Source organism: Syngnathus acus, chromosome 5 (assembly GCF_901709675.1).
Source record: "Syngnathus acus chromosome 5, fSynAcu1.2, whole genome shotgun sequence".
Lineage (NCBI taxonomy): Eukaryota > Metazoa > Chordata > Actinopteri > Syngnathiformes > Syngnathidae > Syngnathus > Syngnathus acus.
In genome coordinates, this window is record NC_051091.1 from 7513135 (window position 1) to 7539568 (window position 26434).

At 43.0% G+C, this 26434-nt stretch overlaps 4 protein-coding genes across 8 annotated transcripts; 1 reads left to right on the forward strand and 3 right to left on the reverse strand.

Annotated features, from left to right (window-relative positions):
- Positions 1-1079: 1079 nt before the first annotated feature.
- LOC119122604 (transmembrane protein 198-like) lies at positions 1080-10356 on the forward strand. Of its 5 annotated transcripts, none has more exons than XM_037251002.1 (5): positions 1080-1574; positions 7892-8141; positions 8357-8932; positions 9073-9240; positions 9504-10356. In XM_037251002.1, the coding sequence occupies exons 2-5, from the start codon at positions 7988-7990 to the stop codon at positions 9554-9556; spliced, it is 951 nt and encodes a 316-aa protein (XP_037106897.1). In that variant the 5' UTR covers positions 1080-1574; positions 7892-7987; the 3' UTR covers positions 9557-10356. The 5 variants fall into 5 exon arrangements, with proteins under 5 accessions (XP_037106897.1, XP_037106898.1, XP_037106894.1 ...); XM_037251003.1 differs by having other exon boundaries at positions 1081-1574; positions 9073-9150; XM_037250999.1 differs by having other exon boundaries at positions 1083-1333; positions 9073-9221.
- Positions 10138-14712, reverse strand: mmp19 (matrix metallopeptidase 19). Its single transcript, XM_037250997.1, has 9 exons — positions 14557-14712; positions 14407-14492; positions 14045-14175; positions 13384-13596; positions 13057-13302; positions 12794-12919; positions 12441-12605; positions 11243-11370; positions 10138-11173 (listed from the first exon to the last, which is right to left on the reverse strand). The coding sequence occupies exons 1-9, from the start codon at positions 14650-14652 to the stop codon at positions 10949-10951; spliced, it is 1416 nt and encodes a 471-aa protein (XP_037106892.1). The 5' UTR covers positions 14653-14712; the 3' UTR covers positions 10138-10948.
- A 1085-nt stretch (positions 14713-15797) lies between these two features.
- suox (sulfite oxidase) lies at positions 15798-20287 on the reverse strand. Its single transcript, XM_037250995.1, has 5 exons — positions 20193-20287; positions 18467-18537; positions 18229-18403; positions 17549-17821; positions 15798-17484 (listed from the first exon to the last, which is right to left on the reverse strand). The coding sequence occupies exons 2-5, from the start codon at positions 18523-18525 to the stop codon at positions 16270-16272; spliced, it is 1722 nt and encodes a 573-aa protein (XP_037106890.1). The 5' UTR covers positions 18526-18537; positions 20193-20287; the 3' UTR covers positions 15798-16269.
- A 929-nt stretch (positions 20288-21216) lies between these two features.
- On the reverse strand, positions 21217-25024 carry mcrs1 (microspherule protein 1). Its single transcript, XM_037252313.1, has 14 exons — positions 24847-25024; positions 24093-24241; positions 23866-24004; positions 23604-23768; positions 23264-23373; positions 23074-23182; positions 22849-22987; positions 22539-22614; positions 22321-22349; positions 22163-22255; positions 21926-22008; positions 21766-21853; positions 21569-21696; positions 21217-21485 (listed from the first exon to the last, which is right to left on the reverse strand). The coding sequence occupies exons 2-14, from the start codon at positions 24239-24241 to the stop codon at positions 21399-21401; spliced, it is 1395 nt and encodes a 464-aa protein (XP_037108208.1). The 5' UTR covers positions 24847-25024; the 3' UTR covers positions 21217-21398.
- Positions 25025-26434: the final 1410 nt, after the last annotated feature.

The window sequence follows — 26434 nt, forward strand, 5'->3', positions numbered from 1 at the left end:
CCAACCTGATGGTCCACACAATGAGCCTGGAGTGTGTGTGTGTACAATGTTGGGTCGGTTTTTATGGTTTGAGGTGCATTTTAATTGACACGATCAAAGAAACACATATGTGCCTAGCAAATATACGGCCAGGAGGACTCATGACCAGAACAAAAGAGTAACCCTGGCCGCTTTATAACATACATCTGAGGTGCAGACATGCACACAGTCATTAAATTTTGCACTTTTATGGGACTAGATGCCAGAATTGTGTCTCCCGAAACAAAGACTAGCTTTTCCTTTGAAAGTTAGTATTACAATGTCAACAAAAGTTTTGTACATTATTGCTTAAGGCACAGGTGAGTCCTACCTGTTACTGATGTAATAATTTCATACAGAGAAGAACTACAGGTTGCAAAACATCGAGAGTAGGATGAGCTTCTACATTAGAACATACCAGAGGTTTTGCTGTAGGGTTTGTTTGTTTTTTAATTGTTTCTAGAACACATTGTGTTGTGAAAGCAGATGTGCACAAGTAACTGCTTGAATTGCCTACACATTTTATCACATTCCATCAAACAATAATTTGATGAGTAATGTTCTTTCATGAAAAGACGGGCAGTGGTTGACGGGGACAAGCCTGGACATCTCACAGACCAGTAATGTCTGCGATCTTTTCCTAAGGTCAAACGGGTTGGATGCCCCCCACCCCCCTTGTCTCCACCCTCTGCACGCCCCTGCATTTTCAACATTTTACAGTAGTCAGTAGTAAGTCACCAGCAAGACACACAGTAAACTGATGAGTCCAATAAAAACTGATTATTATAACATTTGATTTAAAAGGTGCATTGCCAGCATTGGTAACAAAAAATGCTTGCAATACCTCACCCTTTTAAAATTGAAGTTCATTTGCAATTTTGATATCAGCAAGAAAATATGACGTCGATTCACATTATTTGCTTGCACGGGCTACAAATTGGGTTTGACACGTGTCCTGTCAATTTAATTGAGATAGTTGCACTTTATAAAAACTTTGTTTAGCTTTTTGCATAAAATGGAGGCGCCGAGTTCAAACTGTAGATCTCACGACCCCTCCTCTTCCTCCCCTCCAACGGACTCAAGTCACCACTCCAGGAGGTGAAGATCGAGGGGGGATTTGTCTCTGTCGAAGGACAGAGAAAAAGTTTTCCCTTTTTTAAAGTGCAGTTAAAGCAGATAGACAAAGTGGGAGAGCCCAGAGGCGGTGCAAGGGGGAGACTTTCCAAGGAGAGAGAGCGCAGTTGGACCTAAACTCGTCCTAAGTCCAGCCCGAACCTCCTCTCCACTTGCACGACAAACTCAACTCCCGAAATAGGTAACCCTCCTAAACAGCTCTTTTTGGACTATTTATTTACTCGCGGGGGGGAAACAATGTTGGCGCGTTGTGATTATAGTCGCTTTTAAAAGCAAAGAGTTCAAGGAAAATCTAGGGGGGGGGAAACGTTTTCCCTGGTCCATTTCCACCGCTTTTTTGTTTGTGAATGGTGGAGTAATTTGTCTGCTGACAGCGCCAATTGTCCCGCACAAGTCAACAATCCAAGTTACTGGCTCCATCGGTAAGTATTCCTTCGTCATTCAAACTAACATCTTGTGCCATGTTTACGTTTTTTCAATCTGCCACTTTGTGTTTGTTTTGTAAGTATTGTCTTATTTTGTAGTGAGTGGCCATGTGGCGTCATAAAACAACAGTGCCATTCAAATGCCCCGGTACCTTTTTAACAATCTTATGACTTCAATGGAGCGTTGCCATGTAATTTAACAACCCTATAAGTGCTGAACATGGATTTATGAAGTGTGCAATTTACTGTGTGTTTGGAAACGAATAAATTGTTGTTTCGACATTTGTAAAGCATCTCATTACAGCAGCATGCCATTTGCCTAATCTGAACTCAAACTGAAATTAAGTATGGAAAACATCAAATATTGTTATAAAATTAGAAAACAGTTTTGGTTTTGTTCAGTTTACTGTAAGCCATCTGTAGTATGCTATGAAATAATCCAGTTCACATAGTTCAGATCTACTAAAAGTCACAATTTTCGGTTTGTACATTCTATGCAAACCCCTAAATACATTCTTCACTTCACAAGGCCAACATTTCTCCTTGTGGCCTACATAGCTTGCCGGCAGTTTGAGCCCTGCGGTTGTGTTCTGTGATCTAGGCTAGGAGTGCCTCTTGGTTTTTTGGGGTAGTCAGATGACTGCCTACAGGTCCTGCCTTAACCAGGGCCTTGAAGGCTGCAGTTCCAACCCCCACTTGAGTGCACGCCGCTCGCCATCTCTATCTATTGGCCCAGTTTGTCAGCCTGCAACCAGATGGTTTTGCCCCTTTGAAAAGGCAGAGAGGAAATCCTTCCCTGCTTTGGAGTAAAAGAGAAGACAGGAAAAGAGGCTAAACGGCAAGTTAAACTCTGCATGTTAGTAGCAGTATTGTTGTGATGTAGCTTTCAGTTACTGGATTTATTTCATTGTTGTGCTAAACGTCTTTGTCAAGTTTCATGACAAAATACTTCGAAAAATGGACTGAGTTGTTTCTATTTAATAAGGAGCATTTGGAATCCCTCATTTTACATTGCTGTACTATCAGAGGTGACATATCAAGTCAAAACAGTTCAATAGAATAGAACAGAACATGTACAACACCTCCGGCGTAAAGAAGAAGCAGCTCAGCGTCAGCCTTGACTCTTCAAAAGGACACTTGGCACAGATCGGAATGGAGCAGGGCGACCAAATGCAGCTTGGACCAGGGTTTATTGAGGGAAAAGGTAGTTGGAAGAGAGGATAAGGGGAACAAACTAACAGAACCGGCAAACTGACATCACTTAACTGACCGACAGACTGGCTAACCGAAACAGACTTGACAACGACAGGAACCAAAAAGACAGCAATGAGGAAGTGACACGCAGACATGACTTAAATACGAGACAGGTAACGAGAGCCAAGTGACTGTGATTAGTACATTGATTGTGAGTAGACACAGGAAGGGAGGGGCGAGTACACAGATGGACAGAAATCATGACAACCTACATATAATAACACAACGGGGGACGAGTCGTGACAACACTCTAGCAGATACAGTCTGACAGTGACATTAAATCTGAAGTGCTAAGACATTGCTGTGGGCTTCAATGCTTGCATATGCTCAATAGTTTGGTCCAGATGCAGAGCACATGGTCATATTTAAGCAATGGAACTCTGAGTTTGTTTTGATGAGCAAGAAGAGCGGTGCAATCTGATGAGAAGTGTATTTGCTGGTGTACAATATGGAAAAAATATGAGACTGATCAATGTTTTTTTTTTTTTTAATATATCTATATATAGATATCTAATCATGTTTTTAGCTTGAGGAGGAGGCAGATTCATTTGCAGCAAAAAAGTGTATTGGATAAAATAACGCTGTCACCTTAATTGATTTAAGTTATCATCATTTTCTGAATATGCAGCTATGGTAATTGAGAGAGAACCGGAAAGAAGGGGGGAAAAAAAAAAGACTCATTTTTTGGCCCATGCTAGATGAACAGAGTGGGAAATTATTCCACCATACACGATGTGGTCTCATTATTTTTCCAACACAGCAAATTCCCAGCATGCAAAACCCATTGTTGTGGCGCGCCCCGAAGGAGGACACGTTTTCCCCAATTAACCAAGTTGTGTAAAAGTAATGTGACTGTCCCAGCGCTAATCTCACCTAGCAATATTTTTTTGTTTGTTTTTGTTTCCCCCCCTGTCTGGAAATACCATCACACCACAAGCCGGCGAGCCTTGACGCAGCTGCCTATGCACTTGTGTTCCAGCGTATGTTCTGCATAAATTTCGTACATCAGCTGTTCGGCTGCCAAACATTCCCTAGTCCTTTTTCTTTACTTACAGTACTGAACATATTTTTAATCAGGCACTAGTCGTGTCATGCAACCCCTTTAGGCCCGTCGTCCTTGATAGAATCACTACAAATGCTTCCTAACAACAATGAGGAAGAAATGTGTGCAACTATTATTGTTCGAGCTGAAGTACTAGTTTAAACACGTGTGTGTCTTTTGTTTTTGCAGACTGCCACTTTTAGTGTCCACGTGGAAACAATAACAGATCGGCACGTTCTCCAAAAGATTTCACATTGAGACCAGCTCGGGTTACTTTATCATTTAAACTTTTGAATTCATTTTTATTTAGTAAGAGCTGCTAACATATTAACAACAGCAAGGGCGTTTGTCTATAAAATAACAGGTTGTGGCTTTGCACAAACAACAGAACTAAAAACAATGTTCCTAACCACATCCAGCCCGTCATGTCCAAACGTACATCCAAAGACTTTTTTTTTTAGGACTGTAAACACTGATTATACCTGTGTCATGGAAGGCAATTTGGGCTTGGATTGACGCAAACATGCCACACCTATAATGTCATTTCCTTCCTAATTATGGAGCTATATTAGACCGGAATATGCAACCTATTAAATACTTACTGTCTCTGCACAGTCATGTTGGGACTCTACACAATGGCAGACATGCTAAATAAAAGTTGACAAAAATCTCCCCCCCCCCCCCCAAAGAAACACCAGATCAGTTTTCCCAAAATAATCATAACTGCCGGGTTTGCAGGTTATTTACTTTTCCCTTTGTGCTAACTTTGGACTTCTACTTGTTTGGTGTTACAGTTAAGTAGACAGAAAAATGAGAGGTTATGCATTTGTCTGGAAAACGCGTGACTGTCTTTTCTACTGCTGAGCTCGCTCTCAAGATACAATTATTTTCAATTGCTGTCATGCCGTATTTTTTATATATTTTTTGCTTTGCATTTCATAGTGGTGGGCAGAACAACTCCACTTTACTCCACTTTAATAAGAAGCATATATAGTTTGCTTCGTTTCCAATCCTGTAATCTAAACCTCATGTCACACAAAGTATTTTACAGCCACACCCAGCGTCAGATAGAAGCTCTTCTTCACTGCTAGTAGAATGTCCGAAGCTAACGGAGGGGATTTCCCTCCTTACTCCAAATATGAGGCTGTTAAGATGCGGTGCCTATTCCTGCGCTATATTCTAAGCATGCACTGAAGACATGTGACTGCCTTCTTAACGGACGTCTTTGTCTTGCTGTTTTCATGCGTCTTAAAAAGTACAGACTCGCAGTCTTTTGTTGAAAGGCCTCTATTATTTAGTGTGCAAAAATCTGAACATGCTAAGACCTCCTCAGCCTCTGCAGGATCAATTAGCAAGATGTTTTTACACATTCCCAAGCAATCCAGAAAAATTGCTGTTCACCGATTTGAAGCGTCAACGTTGATGATCTAAAAGCTCCGTGTCAAAAAAACAACGGTTAACCCCCGTTGAAAGCTGATGTTCCACTTCCTCATCAGGTTCTTCCTGCTCCTCTAAAGCAGGAAGTTCTGTTGGGGCCCATATGATGCCCTGCTCAATAATCCTCCAAAGCAAAAACAGATGCTATTGAGAGGATGAGCAGAAATTCATTTGTGTTTACCCATATTCATATTCCACGCTCAGAATGGAAAATCCATTTTAAACCCACCGAAGAGCTCATTTTCTATACGGCTCCTCTTGTCTAGACAATTTTTTGGCCCTGTAGACATGTCCGGTAGAAGACAACTTGATTTATGGCTGCAACTGCAGAGCGCAACTTGCAGTCTTTGATGGCTTCTTCCAAACGACCAAATCATAATCGTATCTTCTCAGCAGCTGGCCATGGCCGTCAAGTCAGGGAAAGACGTTTTTCCACCAACCACGCGCGTCCAACTCTTGATTAAACACGCCTAAATTAGCTATGCGGGGAACTTGTAGCCAGACCAACCTCCTCGGCAGCTGAGCATTACTCACCCCCCTGCTGTTTGCTCCTAAGCAGTTGTGTGGGATGCTGTTCATTACTACCAGTCCATATCTAAATTAGAAAAACGTACAAGGTGTTCCTGGTTTAACACAGCAGTGACGTAATCCAAATGTGTGAGTCACTAAAGTTAGTCAAGTCATAATATAAAACAGTCGAGTGATAAAAGAGCAGTCATCACCATGAATCCAGTTTGCTCAACTGAGATATCATGTTTCAAGTTGACATGGAGTGACTCTCATAGCTGGCGTAGAAGATGCCAACTGAGTTGTCACGCAATGGGCCTTTTGGCCACGGGTTCAAGTTAGGTTAATTGAACCCTAAATTCCTTGTAATAAAACGAACGGTCAATTCTTGTCACTGTTTAACGGCTGTCAGTGAAAAGCTGCGGCTCTCGTGACCCCGCACAAGTAAAATATACAGACTATTGATGAAAGTTTTGCGATCTTCTGAAAAGAAAATTAAATTTTCCAGACAAGAGCCGTCTTTATGAAGATGTTCTCGTTTAATTTACTGAGTTATCTCTTTGTAACCCCTTTTATAGAGAAGGAATAATTTTTGCTCACTTAAGCTTCAGTAATGATGCGCGCCGTTAAGGAATAAAAATATGTTTTCTCCCAGTTAGTTATTAAATAGATATTTCAGCGCGTACCCTAAAAAGAGGGAAGTATCTGTCACATTAGCTTAATGTTGCCACTGGTATTTATTATTCTTTTAGTGGGTTCGGCTTAGGTTTCTATTCATTTCAATTATTTTTGGGGTCAGAAACTTTCAATTTAAAATGTGACCTTTGAACTCTAAACTCCTCAACTAAAGGCATCCTATCGGCTAGCTGCCTGTTCGTCTTACTGACACGTATTCAACGTGTTGCCTGGTGATTTGCGCTAATGTAGAAAATGCGGCGTGGAAGCATTGCTCGAGTTCCATCTTGAAGATTGATCATGTTTCTTGTTGGCACTCCCACCACTCAGCTGCCATCTGAAGGAAACTCTTGGCTCCAATCTTAAAGCAAATATTCCTTCTCCGCTCGTATCCTTGGTGCTCCCGGCCGTCGTTACTCGGGCCCCAGTTTCACGTATGCGGTTTCTTGCAAGTGCCACCAGAGGTCACGGCATGGGCCTCTGGGTCTTTGTTAAAGCCCACAAAGGCTCTATTCTCCCAACGGCGGCGAGGTCTTCTGAAAGCTGCGAGACATTGGACACCATTGTGACTCAGAGTAACATGATGCATGGGAGTGTCTGTGTGTCTTCATCGAGATTTAACTAAATGACTTCTCAGATGGTTTGGGAATGCTCACACTCAAAGTGTTGTCAAGTGAGCGGGATTCTGTTAGCATTACAGCAAAAATGATGTGGCTAAGGGCACTGGGTTTTATTAGCCGACTGTTGATTTCATTTCGTATTGGCAAGGTAGTCGATGACTTCAGATTTGGTAAGATTTTATTTAGCCTTGTTCTTCAGCTGATAGCAATCAAAAGCAGAAGAGAGAAACGAGCGAGGAGAGGTTTCCGACGTGGCCTCATTTTTTCCATGTAAAGTCATTCCCAGGAAACACATGAAAGTACACGTTTTGGTGTTGGAGAAAAATATTCAGCTGTCAACGTGGAGTCAGAGGCAGTGACCAAGCAAAGTCGCAAGCTTAGATTCGTAATCGTAAAAGCAGGACCACATGTTCCTGACGGATTTTTTTTTCTTTGGAGTATCTCGTAGAAAACGTGAGTTGGTTGTAATCGGATCTGGTCTGCTCTGAGCTCATGTCGGAGGCCTGCCAGTGCTCCACCCATCCAGCCGCGTGTGGCTCCCTCACATTAGTGGCAATCCGTTTAGTAGTAGCGGCTTTAACTTTGCAGCAACAAAAAAAAAGCTTGTGTAAAAAGCGATTGAAGCAACACGTGATTTTTTTTTTTGTCGTAATGCAAATCAACGAGAGTAAAATTGCATTTGTTGACAGGCAAATTTGTGAGTTGACTTTCCCTTCATAGATGTTTGAAAGAATTGCTTGCGCATCATGATTGATCACCTTCCACATTTGTCTTCATAGCAATCAAAGCAGCTCAGATGGACCTGAGATAACATCAGCAGCCAGTTCCCCCCCCCACCCTGCGTCCTGGTCTTCTTGTGGACCTGAAACCCCACAATGGCAGATCCCACCGGGCTTAGCTCCGAGTCGGCGGGGACCGGCACAGCCGAGGTCGACGCCTGCAGCTTGGAGATCGAGAGGAAGTATGACATCATCCCGGCTGTCATCTGCTCCATGTGTTGCCTCTTTGGCATCATCTACTGCTTCTTTGGTGAGAAATAAACTCTTTGGACCCCACATTACACACAATAAAGTCAAGATCATAAATATTGGGACATTGACATTAATCTCATTTTGGGCGCTCTGAAGACCACCGCAATGGATTTGTCCCGATATTTATGGTCTTGATCCTTTTCTTTTTTTTAATAGCAAACGATTGTCAAAGACGATTTAATACACTGTTTCTGATGATGCGTCCTTTCGCAGGTTACCGCTGCTTCAAGGCAGTCATGTTTCTGTCGGGTCTGATGTTCGGCTCGGTCATCATCTTCCTGCTGTGCCACAAAGAGCACGTACTGGACACTCAGCTCAGCGTGGAGGCCAGCGCCGGCATCGGCCTCGGTATCGGCCTGCTCTGCGGCCTGGTCACCATGATGGTGCGCAGCGTGGGCCTCTTCATGACGGGCCTCCTGCTGGGCCTCCTCTTGGCTCTGGCCGCCCTGCTGCTCACTCTGCAGTTCTGCACGCCCACCACGGTGTGGGTGCCTCTGGGCACGCTCCTGGGATCGGGCATGCTGTTTGCCGTCCTGACGCTGCAGTGGCAGAAGCTCTTCACCGTCCTCTCCACGGCGGTGTTTGGCGCCGCCATCATGACAGTGTGCACCGACTATTTTGTGGAGATGCTGGCTTTGGCCACGCACGTGTACGGCTGCCTGCGCCTCACGCCCGGCCCGCCTCTCTGCTGGTACAGCTTGGTCATTCTGGGCATCTGGCCCACCCTCAGCCTCATCGGAGTTCTGGTCCAGTGGAAACTGACGGACGGCAAATTCTCCCACACGGAGGGTGAGGATCAAATCTGGTCATATATATAAATATACATAGCAGGCTGTTTATGTTAGATGAAATTCATAAAGACTCATTAAAAATATATATATGTCAAGTCAGAAAAGATGGTTATTTACTAACATTTGTCTGCCTTCTAGTGGTTTTAAGTCGGCGTCAGAAGAGAGTACAGCTGATGCGAATTCGCGAGAAGGACGCCAGGAAGCGACAGCAGGCAGGTGGGCAGGAAGGCACGTACCGCCGTAAGGCCACCCCAGTGAAACGTTACGCTGGGGACCTTCTGGCACCGGTCAGTGTCACCCGACATGGTGTGCTGTGCTTACTGTCTCCATTTCAAAAATTCTCCGATTTTCAAGTGCAGTAGACTCTCAGAACTCAAGCTCAAATTTATTTAGGAGGCCGTTCAACCCGATTTGGGTGTCCGTGTAGTCTACTCAAATGAAGACAAGTTTTATAGAAAATAAATGGCTGAGTTTTCTATCATCAATCCGTTTGAGTTCCGAGGGTCCGCTGCACCTTTTCGGATCACAACAGTGTCGTCAAGCTCAAAGATTCTTTGCATGTTTCTCAGAGCTACCTGCAAAGTCTGCGGGACAGACAAATGGGCACCGGCACCTCCCTTAGCAGCCAGAGCACCACCAACCACACTATGATCGACTTGGACTGTGACATGGGCTCCACGGTGCCCCTCACAGCTACAACCCCCGTCGTCAGGGTCTGAGCCACGCGACCATTTTTAAACGAGAGCGAGAAAAAAAAAGGGACATTCTGGTTGTGTTCCATGCTGAAGATGTTCTGAAGAACTTTGGAGCATGTTTTGTCATTGATCTGCGTGCAAATAGAAGATAATAGGTGGAGAGGGATGCTGGTTTTTTTGTTTAATTGGAAAAAGCCACTACATTACAGTGCTTTTCAGAGGGGCAAAACTGAGCCACACAAGGTCCTCCTCATAGTCTCTTGAAGTCATAACAGAACCTGATGTGCATTTCTCTCAGATTGTTAATCTGACATGTACTGTACTTCAAAAGTTAGTCGCATTGCCATGTTTTCCTTTGTCACCGTTTAACATTGAAGGATGTGAGTTTATTTTCTTTAGCCGCAGTGATGCAGGAGAGTGAAGTAAGACTACAAATGTGTCAAAATGAAGCAAAAACGAAATGTTACCATCATTGGTGATTGCGTACAATTTTTAGCTGCATTCTTACTTTTATGTGAAGTTGAAGTCTACGTGTGCTTGTCAAAGGTTATAATTTATTTGTCATACAACCAACTACGCAATAGTGATAATGGTTTGAAAAAGTGTGTTTTTTAATTTAGTAGCTCTTATCCTGTTGACTCTAGCAGGGACATTTCAATGTGTTGCCTGAATATGTACATACGTGTTGATAGAAATGAATAATAAAATCCATGTGTTTGATACTTAATTGGGTCAATGAGTGCCATTGTTTTGTCCTCTTTGGGCTCTTAGCAACCAGACCTTTCTCAGGCAATAAAGAGGTCATTGGAAGGATTTCCTATTCTGGAGTTGGTCGTAGCTGCCATGCTGTGTGCAGCCAAGATTTTTTTCTTGTTGCTCACACAAGGCAGGAACAAAACAGCCTTTCATTACTTCTCTTCTTTCTGTCCTTTGAGTCTTTGCATCACGACAGATTCTTTTACTTGTTGTTTCTGGCATCGTATTGTGTTTAATTGTGCAAAAATATACAATCACAGCTTGTGCTGTTTCCCGACGGCCCAGTGAGAATATGTGCACAAAGAAAGCACTGTGAATCAAGAGTTCTGGTCGACATAACACGCTCCCATCATCACATTACGTCCTCTTCAAAGCATCAAAACTCAATTATAATTCAACACATATGTTCGAGAAAGAAAAAAAAGGCCTGACTTTAATATCTTTCCGACATACAAAATCTAAAATCATTTTCACAGTCCATAAAAACACAATAAAATAAAAGAAAGCCAGTCCCGTCCCAAATGCAGAATATTTAGTATCTGCTGCCCTCTATCGGCGGGCACCTAGCATAGCATCCAGCGCTCTTTCTTACTCAGTGGGTATCCTCTGTCCACCGTCAGCCTCTCATTGACGCGCCAGTAGTCATCCCCCTTGAAAATATACATCCTGCCGTTGGTCCAGGTGAAGGCAGCATCCAGGCCGGAGGGCACGCCAGTAAAGAGCATTAATAGCGGCCTGGGACTTAATATGTTGTACTGGAGCTCATCCCACTGCCAATAATTTGAGCCCTGCAAGCAAACAAAGTGCCATGAAAGTAGATCTTGTTGAGATGATTGACAAGCATGCTGAATATGTACCTTGATGAAAATCAGCTTCCTGTTGTTCTTGTTGTACAAAGCAGCATCAATGTTTGAAGGGATCCGCTGCACTTTCTTGGGGTAACCATAGTCCAGCACAAAGCCGCTGTACCGCCAAACTTGATTGCCTATAACAGCAAAAAAAAAAAAAAAAAAAGCACACTTTGAGACTCCTACTTTGACACCCTAACTCTAGTATGAACCCTAGTGTCACGGATCGGAATGGAGCAGGGCGACCAAATGCAGCTTGGACCAGGGTTTATTGGAGAACTCAAAGACAGACTATAAGAAGCTCGACTAGGAACAAGACTAACTGAACAAAAAAACAAGATCAAGATAAAGACAGGGACGACGACGACAGACGAGACGAAACGAGACGAAACGAGACGAGACGAGACGAGACGTGAAGACATGAATGATGGGCAGACAGGACTTAAATACAAAGCACGAAACACGAGGCAGGTGACTGTGGTTACATTGAATGAGGTAACACAGGAGGGGAGGGGCAACGCGATCAGAAACCATGGTAACATAAAGACGCAATACAGCAACCGAGGATGAGTCGTGACACCTAGTTTGAAACCCTAACGCTAGTTTTAAACCCTACTTTGAAACTGTAACCTTAGCTTTAAACCCTACTTTGAAACCCTAACTCCAGTATAAAACCCTACTTTGAAACTGTAACCCTAGCTTTAAACCCTACTTTGAAATCCCAACTCCAGTATAAAACCCTACTTTGAAACTGTAACCTTAGCTTTAAACCCTACTTTGAAACCCTAACCCTAGCTTTAAACCCTATTTTGAAACTCTAACTCTAGTATGAAACCCTACTTTGAAACCCTAACCCTAGTTTGAAATCATAGTTTGAAACCCTAACTCTAGTATGAAACCCTACTTTGAAACCCTAACCCTAGTTTGAAACCCTAACCTCTAACCCTCACCCTAACAACAACCCTAACCTCTAACCCCAACCCTAACCCCAACCCTAACCCCTAACACCAACCCCTAACCCCAACCCTAACCCCTAACTGTAACCTGGGGTTACAATTCTAGTAATGACACACAAATTTGATGCACAATTTGTCTTCGCGGGCCACATAAAATGATGTGGCGGGCCGTATCTGGCCCCAGGGCCTTGAGTTTGACACCTGTGCCCTATAAGGTAAATATTCAAAGTGTTGCAGTGGCTTTAAATGACCTTTCAGAAAGTATGTCTTATCGGTCCTTGGCGAGTGGACTGCTGCATCCAAGTTGCCTGGGAGCTCCTTCCACAGTCTGTCAATCCTCATGGGTGTGTTGTGACCCAGATCAGAGATGGTCCACAAGTACTTCCCGCTGAAAGCAAAAGTCTTCATCCAAGGACCTGATTGGACAAATGGAAACATCCTAAAGGTCTGGGACACATTTTATAACTGAGGACAAGACAGCTACCTCGATTGCTAGACCTTAACATAGTGATCTATTCTTGCCCCACGCACACACACACATATATACACTTCTAGTTCCTCCAGCGCTAACATGATGTGATGTGTTAGCTGCCTGGAGTTGTACCAAGCATGATGGCATCCAGTGTGGCCGTGCACGGGTCAGGGACACTCTCCGTGTCACTGCTGCCTTCAGTTGGAACGACGACACCATCTGAAGTTGTCGTACTCGAACTGTCAGGGGTGAGTTTGCCTGTACAAAAACAGATGCACTTGTTACCCACAAAAAACTCATACATTTTAATTAATTTGTTGTGATTGTTTGCTGGCTTGAAGCTTAAGAAAATTTAGAGTATGTTTCCATCAATAATAGTGATGTTGTTGACTTACCATACAGTGCTTGGATTCCTTTCACATCATCAAAGTGCAGCTTGTAATTGCGTCGGTAACCGGTATAGACGGCGGCCATTAGGGCACTTCTGAACTGAGAGTGACCCAAGCCGAGAGCGTGACCAATTTCATGGGCCGCCACGATACGTAAATTGGAGCCATAGTACGTCCCCTCCGTCCAGAACTCATCTTCGTCAAAGTGGACCAATCCAGATTCTGGTGCTTCTGCGTGGGCCAGTACTTGACCTGCAGGGAGAAGATGATGATGAAGATGATGATGAGGCAGCAGCTACAATCCATAAAAAATGTCAGAAAAAAAATCCTAACCTCGGCCATCAAACGGAAATCTGCAATAGCCATCCCTCTTGTGGAAGGAGATCCTGATGTCAGCTCTTCCATAATCCACCTCCCTAAAGGTCAAATCCGTCACGTCGCTCCAGAACTTGAAGGCCTCCTGTATAGCTGTTTTCACTTGAGCCTTTGTCATGTCTGGTGTGTAGTCGTAAATGCGGTAGGTCAGACTTTTCTTCTTCCAGCGACCTGAGAAGATACAAATGGGATATCAGCATGTATTCTTTATCCTCTGCGAGGAATGACAATTGCTTACTGAGAGGAGTACATGACTCAATTTGCAGCCATATTAGTATTATACTGCCCTCAAGTGGCCAATATGTGTACACCAGAAGGGGCAGCATAACATGCCCATTGTCCATATGTATTTCAGTTAGTAATTAACTTAAATATTACAACAATTAACAAAAATATCTGTGGATTTATTATTCAGATTTTCGTGGTTTTGTGGAGTAGAGTGCACTTAAGCATTACACTTACACAATATAAATAAATACAAAACATCCTCCAGCCTTTGCAATTTGAAAACGGCTTTGTGATGTCGATTTTAATTCGATTTTTAATTTGTTACAGACCATCAACTCACATCCGTGCAGTTTCGATAGTAAGCCTCATCATCAGAAATGGTATTACTCACCCAACACTCTGTATTTGTGCTGTTTCTTGTTGAAAGGGTCCTCCAAGCCACAGCGAGGCTGCCTCATCACTTCCAGGGTGGCCTCGTCCAGCTCTCCACTCGTAGGCAGCTCATTCACCCGTTGGAACACCCTGGAAGCAAAACAAACAAATAAAAAAAAAATCAAACTGGACAAAGACTTGACACATGACCATAATATTAGGTACACAGCCATAACGTTAGGTACTTCTGCAATCATATAAAAAAAAACTGAAACATGCCTCCTTGCATAACACTGAAAATGTTGAATATTTTGGTTAATACCATTATTGAGGCAAGATATCAGGAAAAACTATCACTTTTGTAAGTGCTATTCAAGTTACCTGAGAGCTTCTATGACCTCCTCCAGGTATCCGGCGTCCTGTGGATCAGTGGGCTCGTTGAGGTAGCCATACCGTTTCAAATAGTCCTGCGGTGTGCAGAAAGTTGAGTTACTGAAATTGTACCTGACAGCACAAAAAATAGCATCTTACCTGAGCCTCATTCAGGTCAGACCACTGCACCACCGCACAGAATGCGCCGCTGCAAGCGAGCACCACAAACGCCACAAGCAGCCCACTGCACTCCATCTTTGAGCTCAGAGGTGGACGCAGCTGCACTTTTAAAGCGGGCCTGGCCTGTGACTCAGTCCTGTAGAGACGATGAGCCATCAGGGAAGAATGTAGATTTGAGGAACAGACTGCCCTAAATCAGTGTGTGATTGTGCGGTTGTCTTGTCAGACGAGTCACAGCACTCGTTTAAAGCTGAGGAACTCTCGAGGTTGTACACTCTTCAAAATGTTGGGTCAAAAGTATAGCCCAAATTAGTTGCGTCAGGTCATAAGGTGAATCCCACATGAGTATACGTATGTTTGAATTAACAAGGTGCAAGTTATAGATCATTCATCAAATGCAACCCTACATATGTCTATGCACTGCTCCATTTTAATCCAGAGATGATTGTTTGGTTTTATCGGTTTCCTCTTACACATTGTTTTCATTATTGTCCTTGTCTTAGTGGTGAGCAATTCTGCGCAGCACACACAGAAACACAGTCCATTCATGAATGAGTCATCAGTTCTGGTTTGTACCCCAAAACCAAAATCCTGCACTCATCATGACATTTTGATGGAGCTACTCTGCGTACCCCAATGTTCGGGCAGCCATGAGTCACGGAGAGATCCGAGGGGACATGTTGACAAATCAGTCAAAATAACAAACACACTAAAATACTTGTTATAGATTGTTTTTTGGGATGTGACTGGGCTTGAGGAACATCAGGAATAACATATGGCCATGCGCTGGAGGGTTACACAATCCTGTGCGCGTGTGAACAAAATAACGGGATATTAAACGAGGCCTGAAGCCAAAATAACCAAAATACCCAAACAGGATGTGGCTAGAATTCTCAGAAGTTATCCTTGTTTAGCGGTCACATGCTTTACGCACGGAAGCCACATCCACACGTTACATAAAAGCACTGAGGTGAGCACCTTGCCTGCTTTTTTTAAATTTTTGTTCGTGATATCGCCAGCCAGCAAAGTGGAAGGCGGCTTTAGCAAAAAAAAAAAAAAAAAAAAAAAGCTTCCTGAGCTTGCAAAAGCCAAAAAATGTCTCACCAGCATGTGAGTGCTCGCTCAACTGTTTGGCGCATGTACAGTAGCTGCAGAGGAAAATTAAGTAAAAAAATAAAATAAAATTCCCAGTCATTGCAAATGAATGAGTGACTCGAGTACAAAATTAAAAGCTCTTTATTTGTAATTCATGATATTGAGCAATTGCCATAAAAAAACATTAGTGGAAGCATCCCAGTGTCAGTGTCACTGCTATTCCACAATCTGTACCTTTCACTGATCATTCTTATGACATTCCTAGAATCCGAGATTCTTCGAAAGAATTAAAAGTGTAAATTGATCTTTGATCTCAGCGCCGTTTTCCCCTCCTATCGATGCACATAATCAATTCAGCAGTCCAGAACAGAGGTGAAATGTTGGCAAGACATGCCAGACCTTCATGAAAATATTTAAATTACATTTCCCTTTATTAGCTAGCAGTTTTAAATTCAAGTACCGCTTTTATTTGCTACAAATGAAAGATTAAGCACCAACTTAACTTGCAACTATGACCAATCCATCCATTCAATTTTGCGAATTCCAGAGAACAAATCTGTATCAATTTGACACAGTCAAGCAACGGTCCGATGAAATCTATTCTTCATCGTCACTGATGTTGACCTTCACCCTGTGCCAGGCGTTACTCAGCACCCCTCTCAGGTTCCAGATGGGAGCGACCGTGTCGGGCTGCATGTTGTAGCTGTTGTCCACGGCCTTGCAGACGATGTCTAGCTGGTGGGCGTCCGGGGGAAGAGGGGCCGTGAGCTCCCACAGCTTCCAGGCCCAGGCTCTCCCCAGCGGCGTAGGCTCCGGAGTTTTCCCCTCGTCGCCGCTCCTCAGCCGGGCCACCTGCCATGTCTTGCCCCCGTCGAGGGACACGTCCACGCGGACCACTTCACGTCCTCCGCCGCTCCACGCGTAGCCCTTGACCGTCACCTCTTCGCCGGCGCGGGGCACCATGGCGCCGTCGGCCGGCACGGTGATGGCCGACTGGATGGGCAGCTCTTGGATGGCCGGCGCCGATTTGAAGTCGACGGTGTCCCAGTCGGTAGTGGGCGAGAAGCCCTTGTAGTCATTCTGCTGCCAGTGGCTGCCGCTTTCCTCGGCGCTCACCGTGATCTTGGACAGCCACTTGACGTTGCGAGCGCCCACTGTTCCGGGCACCACCACCCGCACCGGGAAGCCGTGGTCGGCCGGAAGAGGCTCGCCGTTCATCTCGTACGCCAACAGCACCTCGCCTTCTTCGCTCGTCGCCTTGTTTACAGGGATGGACGCGCCGTACGTCGTCCCCGTCACGTCTTTGTCCAGCCCCTCGAACTGCACATGGCGAGCCCAGCGCGCCGCGTCCGGACTGTATCCGGCCGCCAGCAGGACGTCGCAAAGGCGGGCGCCGGCCCACGTGGCGTTGCTGATGGCCGAGATGCCCCAGTTCAATCCCTTCACCTGCTTGACCTTGTTCATCTCGGAGCGCCGGTTGCCAGCGCACTGCAGCGTGGCCGTGACAGTGTGCTTGGGGAAGCGCTTTTTTAAGTCCTCCAAAGACAACTTGAGAACCCCTCCGGGAAGCCCGTCCACTTGCAGTTCATATGACGCCGGGTCCACCTGCGGGACGGGCAGGTGGTTCCTCTTAAAGAAGATGGCGGAGGGCGTGATGTAGTTGTCCGAGAGGAGTTCGGGAGGGGGCTCGGCGTTAAAGGGCTTCAAGCTGTTGACGCGTAGCACGGGATGTCGCTCGGGGTCAGACGAGTACGGATCCATGGACGGCGCGCTCTGCTGCTTCTTCTGATCCTCCGCTCGTAACTCGCCAACCTTGAAGAGGCAAACAAAAATGAAACCGAAACTCATCTCCATGCTGGTGTGTGTTTCCTCACACCTTATATTCCGAGAGGATTTCCAACACGTGCTCCTGGTTGTGCACGGCATAAAGAGCCCAAAAGGGTTCGAGGGCCCCGCCTGCCGCCAGCAGGATTTTATCCCCGCCAGGGTGCATGGTGACAAACTCGGTGATGTCATAGACGCTGCCTTTGAAGGTGACCCAGACGCCATCTTTCAGCGTGCGGTGCTTGGTGACCTCTTCTTGACTGAAGATGGGAAGGTCGGAGGTCTGCTCTTTGATCTGAACGCTAACGACGTCGGTGTGCTCTGCCTGCACGGCACAGATAACAACACCATAATAAAAAAATGATGTCAGTCAAAGTGCAGGCTTTAAAGCCAGCTAAAGTTTACTTTAAAATAACATGACGACGTCATCTGTACTGAATCATGTCTCGTCAGTTAGGGAGTCATCCACACTATCCAAACTGCAATGCAAGCCAAAGTGGGAAATGAAAGTGGGAGTTAAAACTAATGTGCTGAGTCGGGTTTCTGCTGCACTGTTTGCACGGCGCGGGTGCGGCAGCCGACAACACTAAACTCAACTTACTAACAAAAGGACTAACAGTGCGGCATTGATACAAGAACTGCGTTTTCCACAGATCACCTTTAACAATTGGATCCCTATTTGTGATAATATCCAATTATTTCACATTGAGCAAAAAAGTGCATCCAGCAGACCTTGTGATGGTGGAAGCCATACGCCAGAACAGCTCCTGTCCCGGCTAGGAGACCCACTAAGGCTTGTCTCCAGCTTGGACCGTGTCCACCTCGCTCCCATCTTTGGTCTTTGTTGTGGCTGCCGCTGCCCACGAAACGAAGCGCACACCATGCTGCAGCAGCAGGCGCTTGGGGTCTATGAAAATGGAGGGAATCTCATTAAGCCACTAATTAAATAGAAAAGCTGGGCTGCACATACCTGTGAGGTGTGAGTGAGCCAAATCGTGTTAGAGCTTGACAACGTCTAAGCAGCAGCATTGCATTGATGGTCTGTGGGAAGATCACATTGAGATTCTGTCAAAGTGTGATATGAAAATTGACATGCATTTGACCCAACTCTGCAAACCTCAGAGCCCTACCAGATTTACTCGAGTAAAGTTTTGACCAATTGTACACCATCACATTGAGGAACATTAAGCTTGCTACTTTTTTTTTATTCTATTATAGCGATCAGTTAAATCAAGCTGCCTTGCACCCATTTTTAGTTTTTATTCTTTAAAAAAAACAACCTGATATCTAGATGAGCAAAGGCTGTCATTAAACTGCTGCGGTTTTATTTTAAAAGACGTGACTTCATATCTTTCGTGTCTCACAGAAACAGTCACGCAAGATGAGTTGTAAACAAACATGTGCGGACATTGACTTTATGATTCTAATCCCGTTTAAACGTGCTCTCACTCTAAGGCTTGTATAGTGTACTACATTCTTGTTAAAAAGCCAAAGTGCACTTAAACGCTACACCTCCTGAAACAACCAATCAGCAGACCTTTAAAAAGGAGCTCTACTAACAGTAATGTGGTGTAAACAAACTGATCATGCAGGTATTTATATATTTAATACTCTTTTTCAAGGGGGGGAAAAAACAACAACAAAACATCTTGCAATGTGGCCTCGAGTTTTGGCAAAGAGCCAGACTTAAACAATACAAAACTGTCCATTCCACACAGATACCATAAAATGCACATATTGCATTGCATTTGTAATCTCTTATCAACTTTTTCAGTAGTTTGTGAGATTCCTATCAAGTTTACAGACTTTCTCTGCAGCTTTAACTGATAAAACAGTTAATAAAATACAATCTCAAAGCCCATTAGTGGAACGTAGGAATGTACAAAGATTTTGTTCCAGTACTATTTATTCTGGTACCTGTATTTTGAGTGTTTATTTTTCTGCAAACTCTGGTAAATTTAACTATTCAGCCATTTCCAGAGGTGCGTGACGTCACTGGACAACTACGTAAAGAGTCAAACTAACCCTAACCAGGGAACATTGACAAACAATTAGGGAAAAGATCTGGAGCGCTTATTTAAGTTGAATCGGTACTTCTACTTTTCCTTCTGAAATAACCTTTTTAAGGGTGTGCGCGTCGGTTTTATTTTGCATCGGTAAATTCCTGTAACCTGGTGACTCATCTGCAATAATATCTGCTTGTGCCATTTGAGCTTAAAAGGTATAAAACTCGTGTTTAAACTTTTTTTTTTTTTAAAAAGACACACGGATGGCTACAACTTAAACTGACTTTCAGTAAGTTAAATGGACTAAATAAAATACGATGGCCTCGAGTAAACCTTACTTAAATGTCATTTACCCACGTTCCTGTGGTTTATCCACACACAAATGAAGAAGTAGGCAAACGCTACCATTTCTGAATTAATATTGTAACTTGAACGTCACGTGAAAGCGATCTACTCATGTTTTATTAAATTTATGTTAATATATGAACAGATTGAGTTTGCAAACTGGTTGTTCGTATGGAACAAGTTGTGCAAGATCTCCTCACGGCTAACTTTGCTAACAGTTAGCAAGCTTTGCCACTGATGATCCGGGCGCACGAATGCATCTAACTGTGAATATTTGTCCACGTAAAGGTCCTGATAGGATATTTCATGCAATAAATTGTGGTAATTAAAGAATACAAAACTCACATATGCGCTGTCAGACGCCCGCTTGAGTGTTACTGCTGTGCTCCTGCCACGGATACACACGTGATGTGAACCCAGCAGCAGGCTCGCAGCCGATAAAGTGGCAAACACGCGTTCAAGCTAACAGATATCGCGTTGTATTAAAAAACCAAGCAAAATGTTCTTATGGAAATGACCCAAAACAGACTTTTTGGTCTCGTGCACGTTTTTAACATGTGTTTATCAAGCGTTCAGCAGGAAAGTTATTTTACAGTATACTGTTAATTACTGCGAGTATGGAGCATTATGCTCTAATTCTAGTAAAATGCATTGCATATAAACGTAAAAATTAATGTAATCAATGGAAAAATTGCACCTACATTATGTTAACGAGCAGCTCCTAAAAACTAAATGCAAATGCATTAAATAAAAGTAAACTATAACTGGGGGACTTAAGTAATAATTTGGCATACCACTAGAGGACGCTCTGCACTGTGTGCACTTGAATAATGAATGATTCCATCAAACTGTTCCCAAACTTACATGTTAAATAGAACACTTTCAGTTTGGAAATATCTATCACTGAGCACCAAATTAGGTATTTATCTAAGGGTATCCTTTATTAAATGACAAAAATGAGTTTATCATTGCACTTTGCACACCACTGCACATGTGGTTAAGAGAGATAAAACTATTGGTAACACCTCTTGATACTATTTGTACACTCAAATAGTATTGCCGCCATCATGACGCTATTCCCATAAACACGCTTTTTATACTTTGGAGAACTTGCCATTCTGGTCTATGCAGACTTTGCATAAAAACGGATATTACCATTCAGTGGATATTCTTAGATTCTGTCTGGAAATGACATAATGCATTTCTATTTTCAATTTTAGATGATAATGTATAAAAAAAAAAAGATGACAATATGACAAATATATCAAGGAAATATGCTCAATGCAGGAATTTAGATGTTTTGTTTTTATGTCAGCTGCTGAGTTAATGAAAAGCAATGTGTGTCAAAGTCCGTACAGAGAATGACATCTGTGTGTGTACAGCTGTTTATTAATGTGGAAAAGTACACTACACATTTAAATAAAATAATCTGGAAAGTGGAAAAAGTGCTCCACAATGACAGAGTCTACAGCACACCACAGAAACCGTCCATTGACCAGCTTGTGAAATGCAAGTCCGAAGAACTTCTATGTACAGAACGGAGTGGAGCGTTCACTGTTGTGTCATCTTGGCTGCTTCAGCTTTGATGAGGGAGATGAGTTCCAGGTTTATTAAAAACACAAAGCGAAGTCCTGCGATCTGTCGAAAGAGATGTAGCGCCACAATTTTGCGACTATATTGACCTATTTCAAAATCATGAACTGTATAACTATCCCACGTACCTCCACAACTGAGTTATTGTTTAGTTTCCACTTGTTGCCCGACAGGACCGGTCTTCCGTCGATGTAGATGGGTCGTCTGCCCTCGTTGGCGATGAAGAAATCCCCGTTATTCTTCAGTTTAATAATTCCTAGGAACATCAAATGTCATTTTAACCTCACGCTTTGGGCTTTGAATTTCCTCCTTCCAATTTGATCACCTTGTTTCCTTGATATTTTCCAGGCGGGCCCCTCTAGTGACAGATCCACATCGATCTGTTTGTCTTTGGTTGCGCGGCCCAGTGTAATCTGAGTGAGGATAAATTGCTTACAACTTGATCTGCTCTTAAAGGTAAACCAGTGGAACCGTGTCCGACCTACCTCTCGTGATCTCATGAGGTAGCGTACCATTCTTCCTCTGAGAGCTGCCAGCGTCTGGTTGTCAAAGTCAGGCATGCTCACCCCTGTCACACACAGTTGCAGTTTCGCTCAGTAAAATGAATAAATAAATAAGCATCGTCCTTATCGCATTTAGTTGATCGTATTTCATGTGTTGGGAATTACTGAGCAGACCTGGGACCTCGGAATCATCCTCGAGAATAAAGACGCCATGTCTACCTGTGATGCTATCCACAAGGACCTGCCAGCGGGGCAACTCTTGCTCCAATTGCCTGATCTCCCTTTTTTGGTGACGATCGGTTATCATCAGCTCTGGAAAGGGAGAGCCAATTTGTAATGCTTTCAATCTGGACATTGAATTATGCAAAATTTCTTACCGTGTTCCAATATTTCATCTCTACTCTCCCTGCATGTGACAAAAAGATGACAAATGGATCAGAAGTGTAAAGTTATGGATTTAAAAAATAAAATGAAAAAAATTCCAGGAGGCCGTTTTGCTTAGGGCCTAATAAATAAAAAAATATTATCATTGGGTTTTCATTTTGCAGCAAACTTTGAAAATGAACACCCCGATGAAAACAAAAGCATGCCTTACTTTAACTTGATCTCATCAACAATCTGCTCAGCATCGGAGAAGTTCAGGACTTGGTCGCCCTTTGGGAGTGGCTGGACTGCAACACAAGGCACTTATTAACCACACTGCAGTCAATTATTTTTTTCTAATTAGAATTCAAGTTTGCATCATAACCAATTGTGATAACGTCAGTGTTTGACATTGACAGAGTTCAATTTGATATAAGCAGCGAATGCAACTCCAGCAATAATCATTCAAGAAAAGTCAAATCTATGAAGTTTATCCGTTTACCGGGAGGACACTGAAGAAATAATATTTGCTGTGGGCTCACCGCTCTGGTCGTCCAGTAGGTAGTACTGCTTCAGAAGCTGCCAGTGGACCAGTAGACTTTTGGGGGATCGCGACTGGTGAAAAACACTTGGGTGTTTACTCAGAAGATCCTGGAATGTGTCTAATTTGGGCTGACTCGTCTGTGTGGTGACAATCAAAGACACTCTGTGATTCTGATCAAATGTCCCAATGGCGAGACAATCATAGAAGAACCCCGAGTACTGACCGAACCAATCTTGGCCAGTAGAACTTCCTCAGCTTGGCTGAAGAGAGCTTTGCTTTGTATTGCCGCTACGGCTTCTGGATGAAGCTGCCGCATCGCCTGCCACGCGAGTCTGAGCAGCCACGAACACAGGGAGGAAAGTCAAAGGTCAAAGTGTCAACACAGTGGGAGGAGGATGTGACAAACTTCTTACTTTGAGATGACGGGATCGTAGAGCAGCGAGTACCACCGCTCCTTGATCTCCCGTAAAGTGAAACGACAACTGAACTTGACCCCCAAATGAACAGATGTGAGGTCCGTTGTCTGTGGGATATGAACACATGATCACATCATTACATCTGCACAATCAAATTCAATTTATTTTTCCATCCAATGTAGCCACCCCTATTTGCTCGAAAAACAGCATCATTGTAATTGGTAAACAATACTATGCTTCTTGAAAGCAAAATAAAGGTACCTAAATAATGATTCTAAATGAATGCATTGCCTGTAAATGTAAATTGTACGTACATACTTCAAAGTTTCAAACTCACCTGCAGCACTGCATTAATGAGCAGCAGGTCATCTGTAGGCTTCCAGCGACCTAAGTCTTTTGTGATGTGTAGCGGCTGTTTACTTTTCTTCATTCTTTTGCTTATCGGCGTAGGATGCATCAGCATTGTGAGAGGCGCTGTTAAAGACGGTCCTGATTTTGCCACCTGACAAGAGAGCATGAGCAATTTCAATGTCTTTTTAAGCAAAATAAAACTTAAACATTTGTTTTCCCACGGTGATAATATTTTTTATTTCTGTTACCTTCTTTTTCTCGCTGGAAGAAGGCTCACTACCTGAGCAGCGTAAAGGCTCCATAAGAGGTGGACCTTTAACACGACTTGATGACTTGACAAGGCTGCTTTCCACCAGCTCATCGTCAAACTTCTTCCTTTTTATTGATCTGTGGATGAGTAACATATGGACATGTTTATTCATCCATAACGGAATATGAGGAGCAAGCTCGAATTAGACAATTGATTGAATGGAACCTCGATGAACTTCTGCGTTTAGGAACACCGCTGCCAAACGCTTGCGTCGCCGTCCTTTTCACATCTTTGATTACGGGAGATTCTTCGTCTTCTGAGCGGCTGTGTGAACCTGCTACCGCCATCGACGCACCAGGCTCAACCGCTTGCATCTGCTCAAACAGATTAAAAGACAAAGATGACATGTTCGTCTTACAAACTTTTAACGCCTGGACATGACTAAATAAGCTTTGTATACTTTAATGTATGAGTGCAAATTGAGTATTAAAAAAATGTAAACATCCACACCTTTCAATAATACTTACATTAAGTCCCCCCTCAGAAAAAAACCCCAATTGTAAAAACACTTTACCTGCAATTATTTCCCCCAAAACCTAGCAATTATCAGCGTGAAAAAAATCCCAACAATTGGGCGAAAAGATCACATGTATAATCACTTCAGAACATTATAAAACCAGACACGGCTTTTAGACAATCTATTGCAGGCGATGCTACTTCCTTTGCAGCTAGTATTTTTGTTTACATGTGAGCGTTAGCCACAGGGCCGAACCACCGAACAAAGCACCGTAACGTCGGCTCGGACGATCAACGTAAAAGAATAGTCAAATGAATCTTACTTGCTTAATTTGATGCAATTAGATTGGCTTTAATCTCCTATTCAGTATTTGCTGAGCCAAATCAACATTCCAATGTGAGCTAAAGTTAGCCTGTTTATTAGCAAGCTAATGTTAGCGAGGTGCACGTTCCCGTAACTCACCGTTCCTTCGTTGGTTTATTGCAGTACTAAATTAAGTATTTGACCGCGTGTATATTGTTTAGCGAAGTGTACCGAATCAAAACAGTGTCAACATAGCTAGATCGGAACAAAATACAGTTAGCATAGAGCTCGTTGTTGTGGTCATGTTTTCTTCTTCTTGTGAGGAAGCGGTGAGGTCTGTTAATATGTTTACGGCGCAATACCGCCGTCTTGTGGACTGGAGGGACAGCAGTCAGTACGTGAGTAACTAAATAAATAGATTTTGTTATTATAGACAACACCTATTTCAACAACCAAACAGTATGACAAGACATTTTAACCTTTTAAACACATTTTAGGTTGTTCAATGTGTGTATTTTCTGATTTAGAGAACTAAAAAAAGCAAATTGATTGGACATTGATTTGGTGGAATGGCCCAAATATTGTATGCAGTCATTTATTGAATTGCCATCTAGTCGATATTTAAAGTAACTGTATCCGTATTGATTGATTTCACTTGGATGTATTGTCTGTTGCAAAAGCAAACATAATGAGTACAGTCCAGACAAGAACTTTGACACGGAACAACACATTTCTGAGAATTTTTTTCTACTTGCCAAACGTTTTACCACTGGCTTGCCAGTTCTAAGAACATGTAATCATTTTAATTCTGAAACAGTAGGGATCGATGATAAACATTTGGACAACAAATTGGCACAGATGAACAGTCACGAACACACACAGCAGTGCTTATGCACCTGTGATTTTATTGTCATGTAGTTCATGTTAAATTACAATAAATACACAATTCAGACACCAATGTTGCTAAGTTTCCAAAGTGTAAAAAAAAAGGTGTGAGGATTGCCTTAACTTATTATTTGCACCATGATTGTTTATGCAAAGAAATATTTCTAACAGCTGCCATTGGGTGTAGATTTGATCATAATTGCCTAATATTGTTTTTCATAAACATCAATATTGTAAGTGTCCAATCATGGTTTTTACCATGACTAAACCTCTTTTTGTATTCTTCTCAGCGATGCTCTTTGGACCTTCGTAAAACATGCACAGCTTAAAGGTCCCAAAGTGAAACGCCCCCAATCGTCATCCAATTTGGAGTTTGATCAAAACGTTCTGAGCAGTCAAACACAACCTGAGTCCAATTGTCACACACGTGACATTGATATGCAACAGAAACATTTCAGACAGCCAGACGATTGTTTGATTCTATGGTGTATTTTACTGAATATCAAAGTCAAAGTCTGCTTTATTGTCAATTTCTTCACATGCCAAGACACACAAAGAAATCGAAATTACATTCCCAGTAATCAGTTATCAGTAATTACAGTGCAAATCCAAATTATTGTCATATTTTTTAAACAGGTTATACACATTGGACAATGATGGTTACTTAAAGTTACTTACATCTTGTCTTTTCACGTTACTAAAATCAGATTCTGCGGGTAAAATTGCAATAATAAGATGACTTGACTTGGACTTGACCTATTTAAGGACTTGACTTGGACTTGACTTGACTTGCCCAAGAAAAAAATGACTTGGGACTTACTTGAGACTTGAAGGTTAAGACTTTTGGTCCCATCTCTGCTAC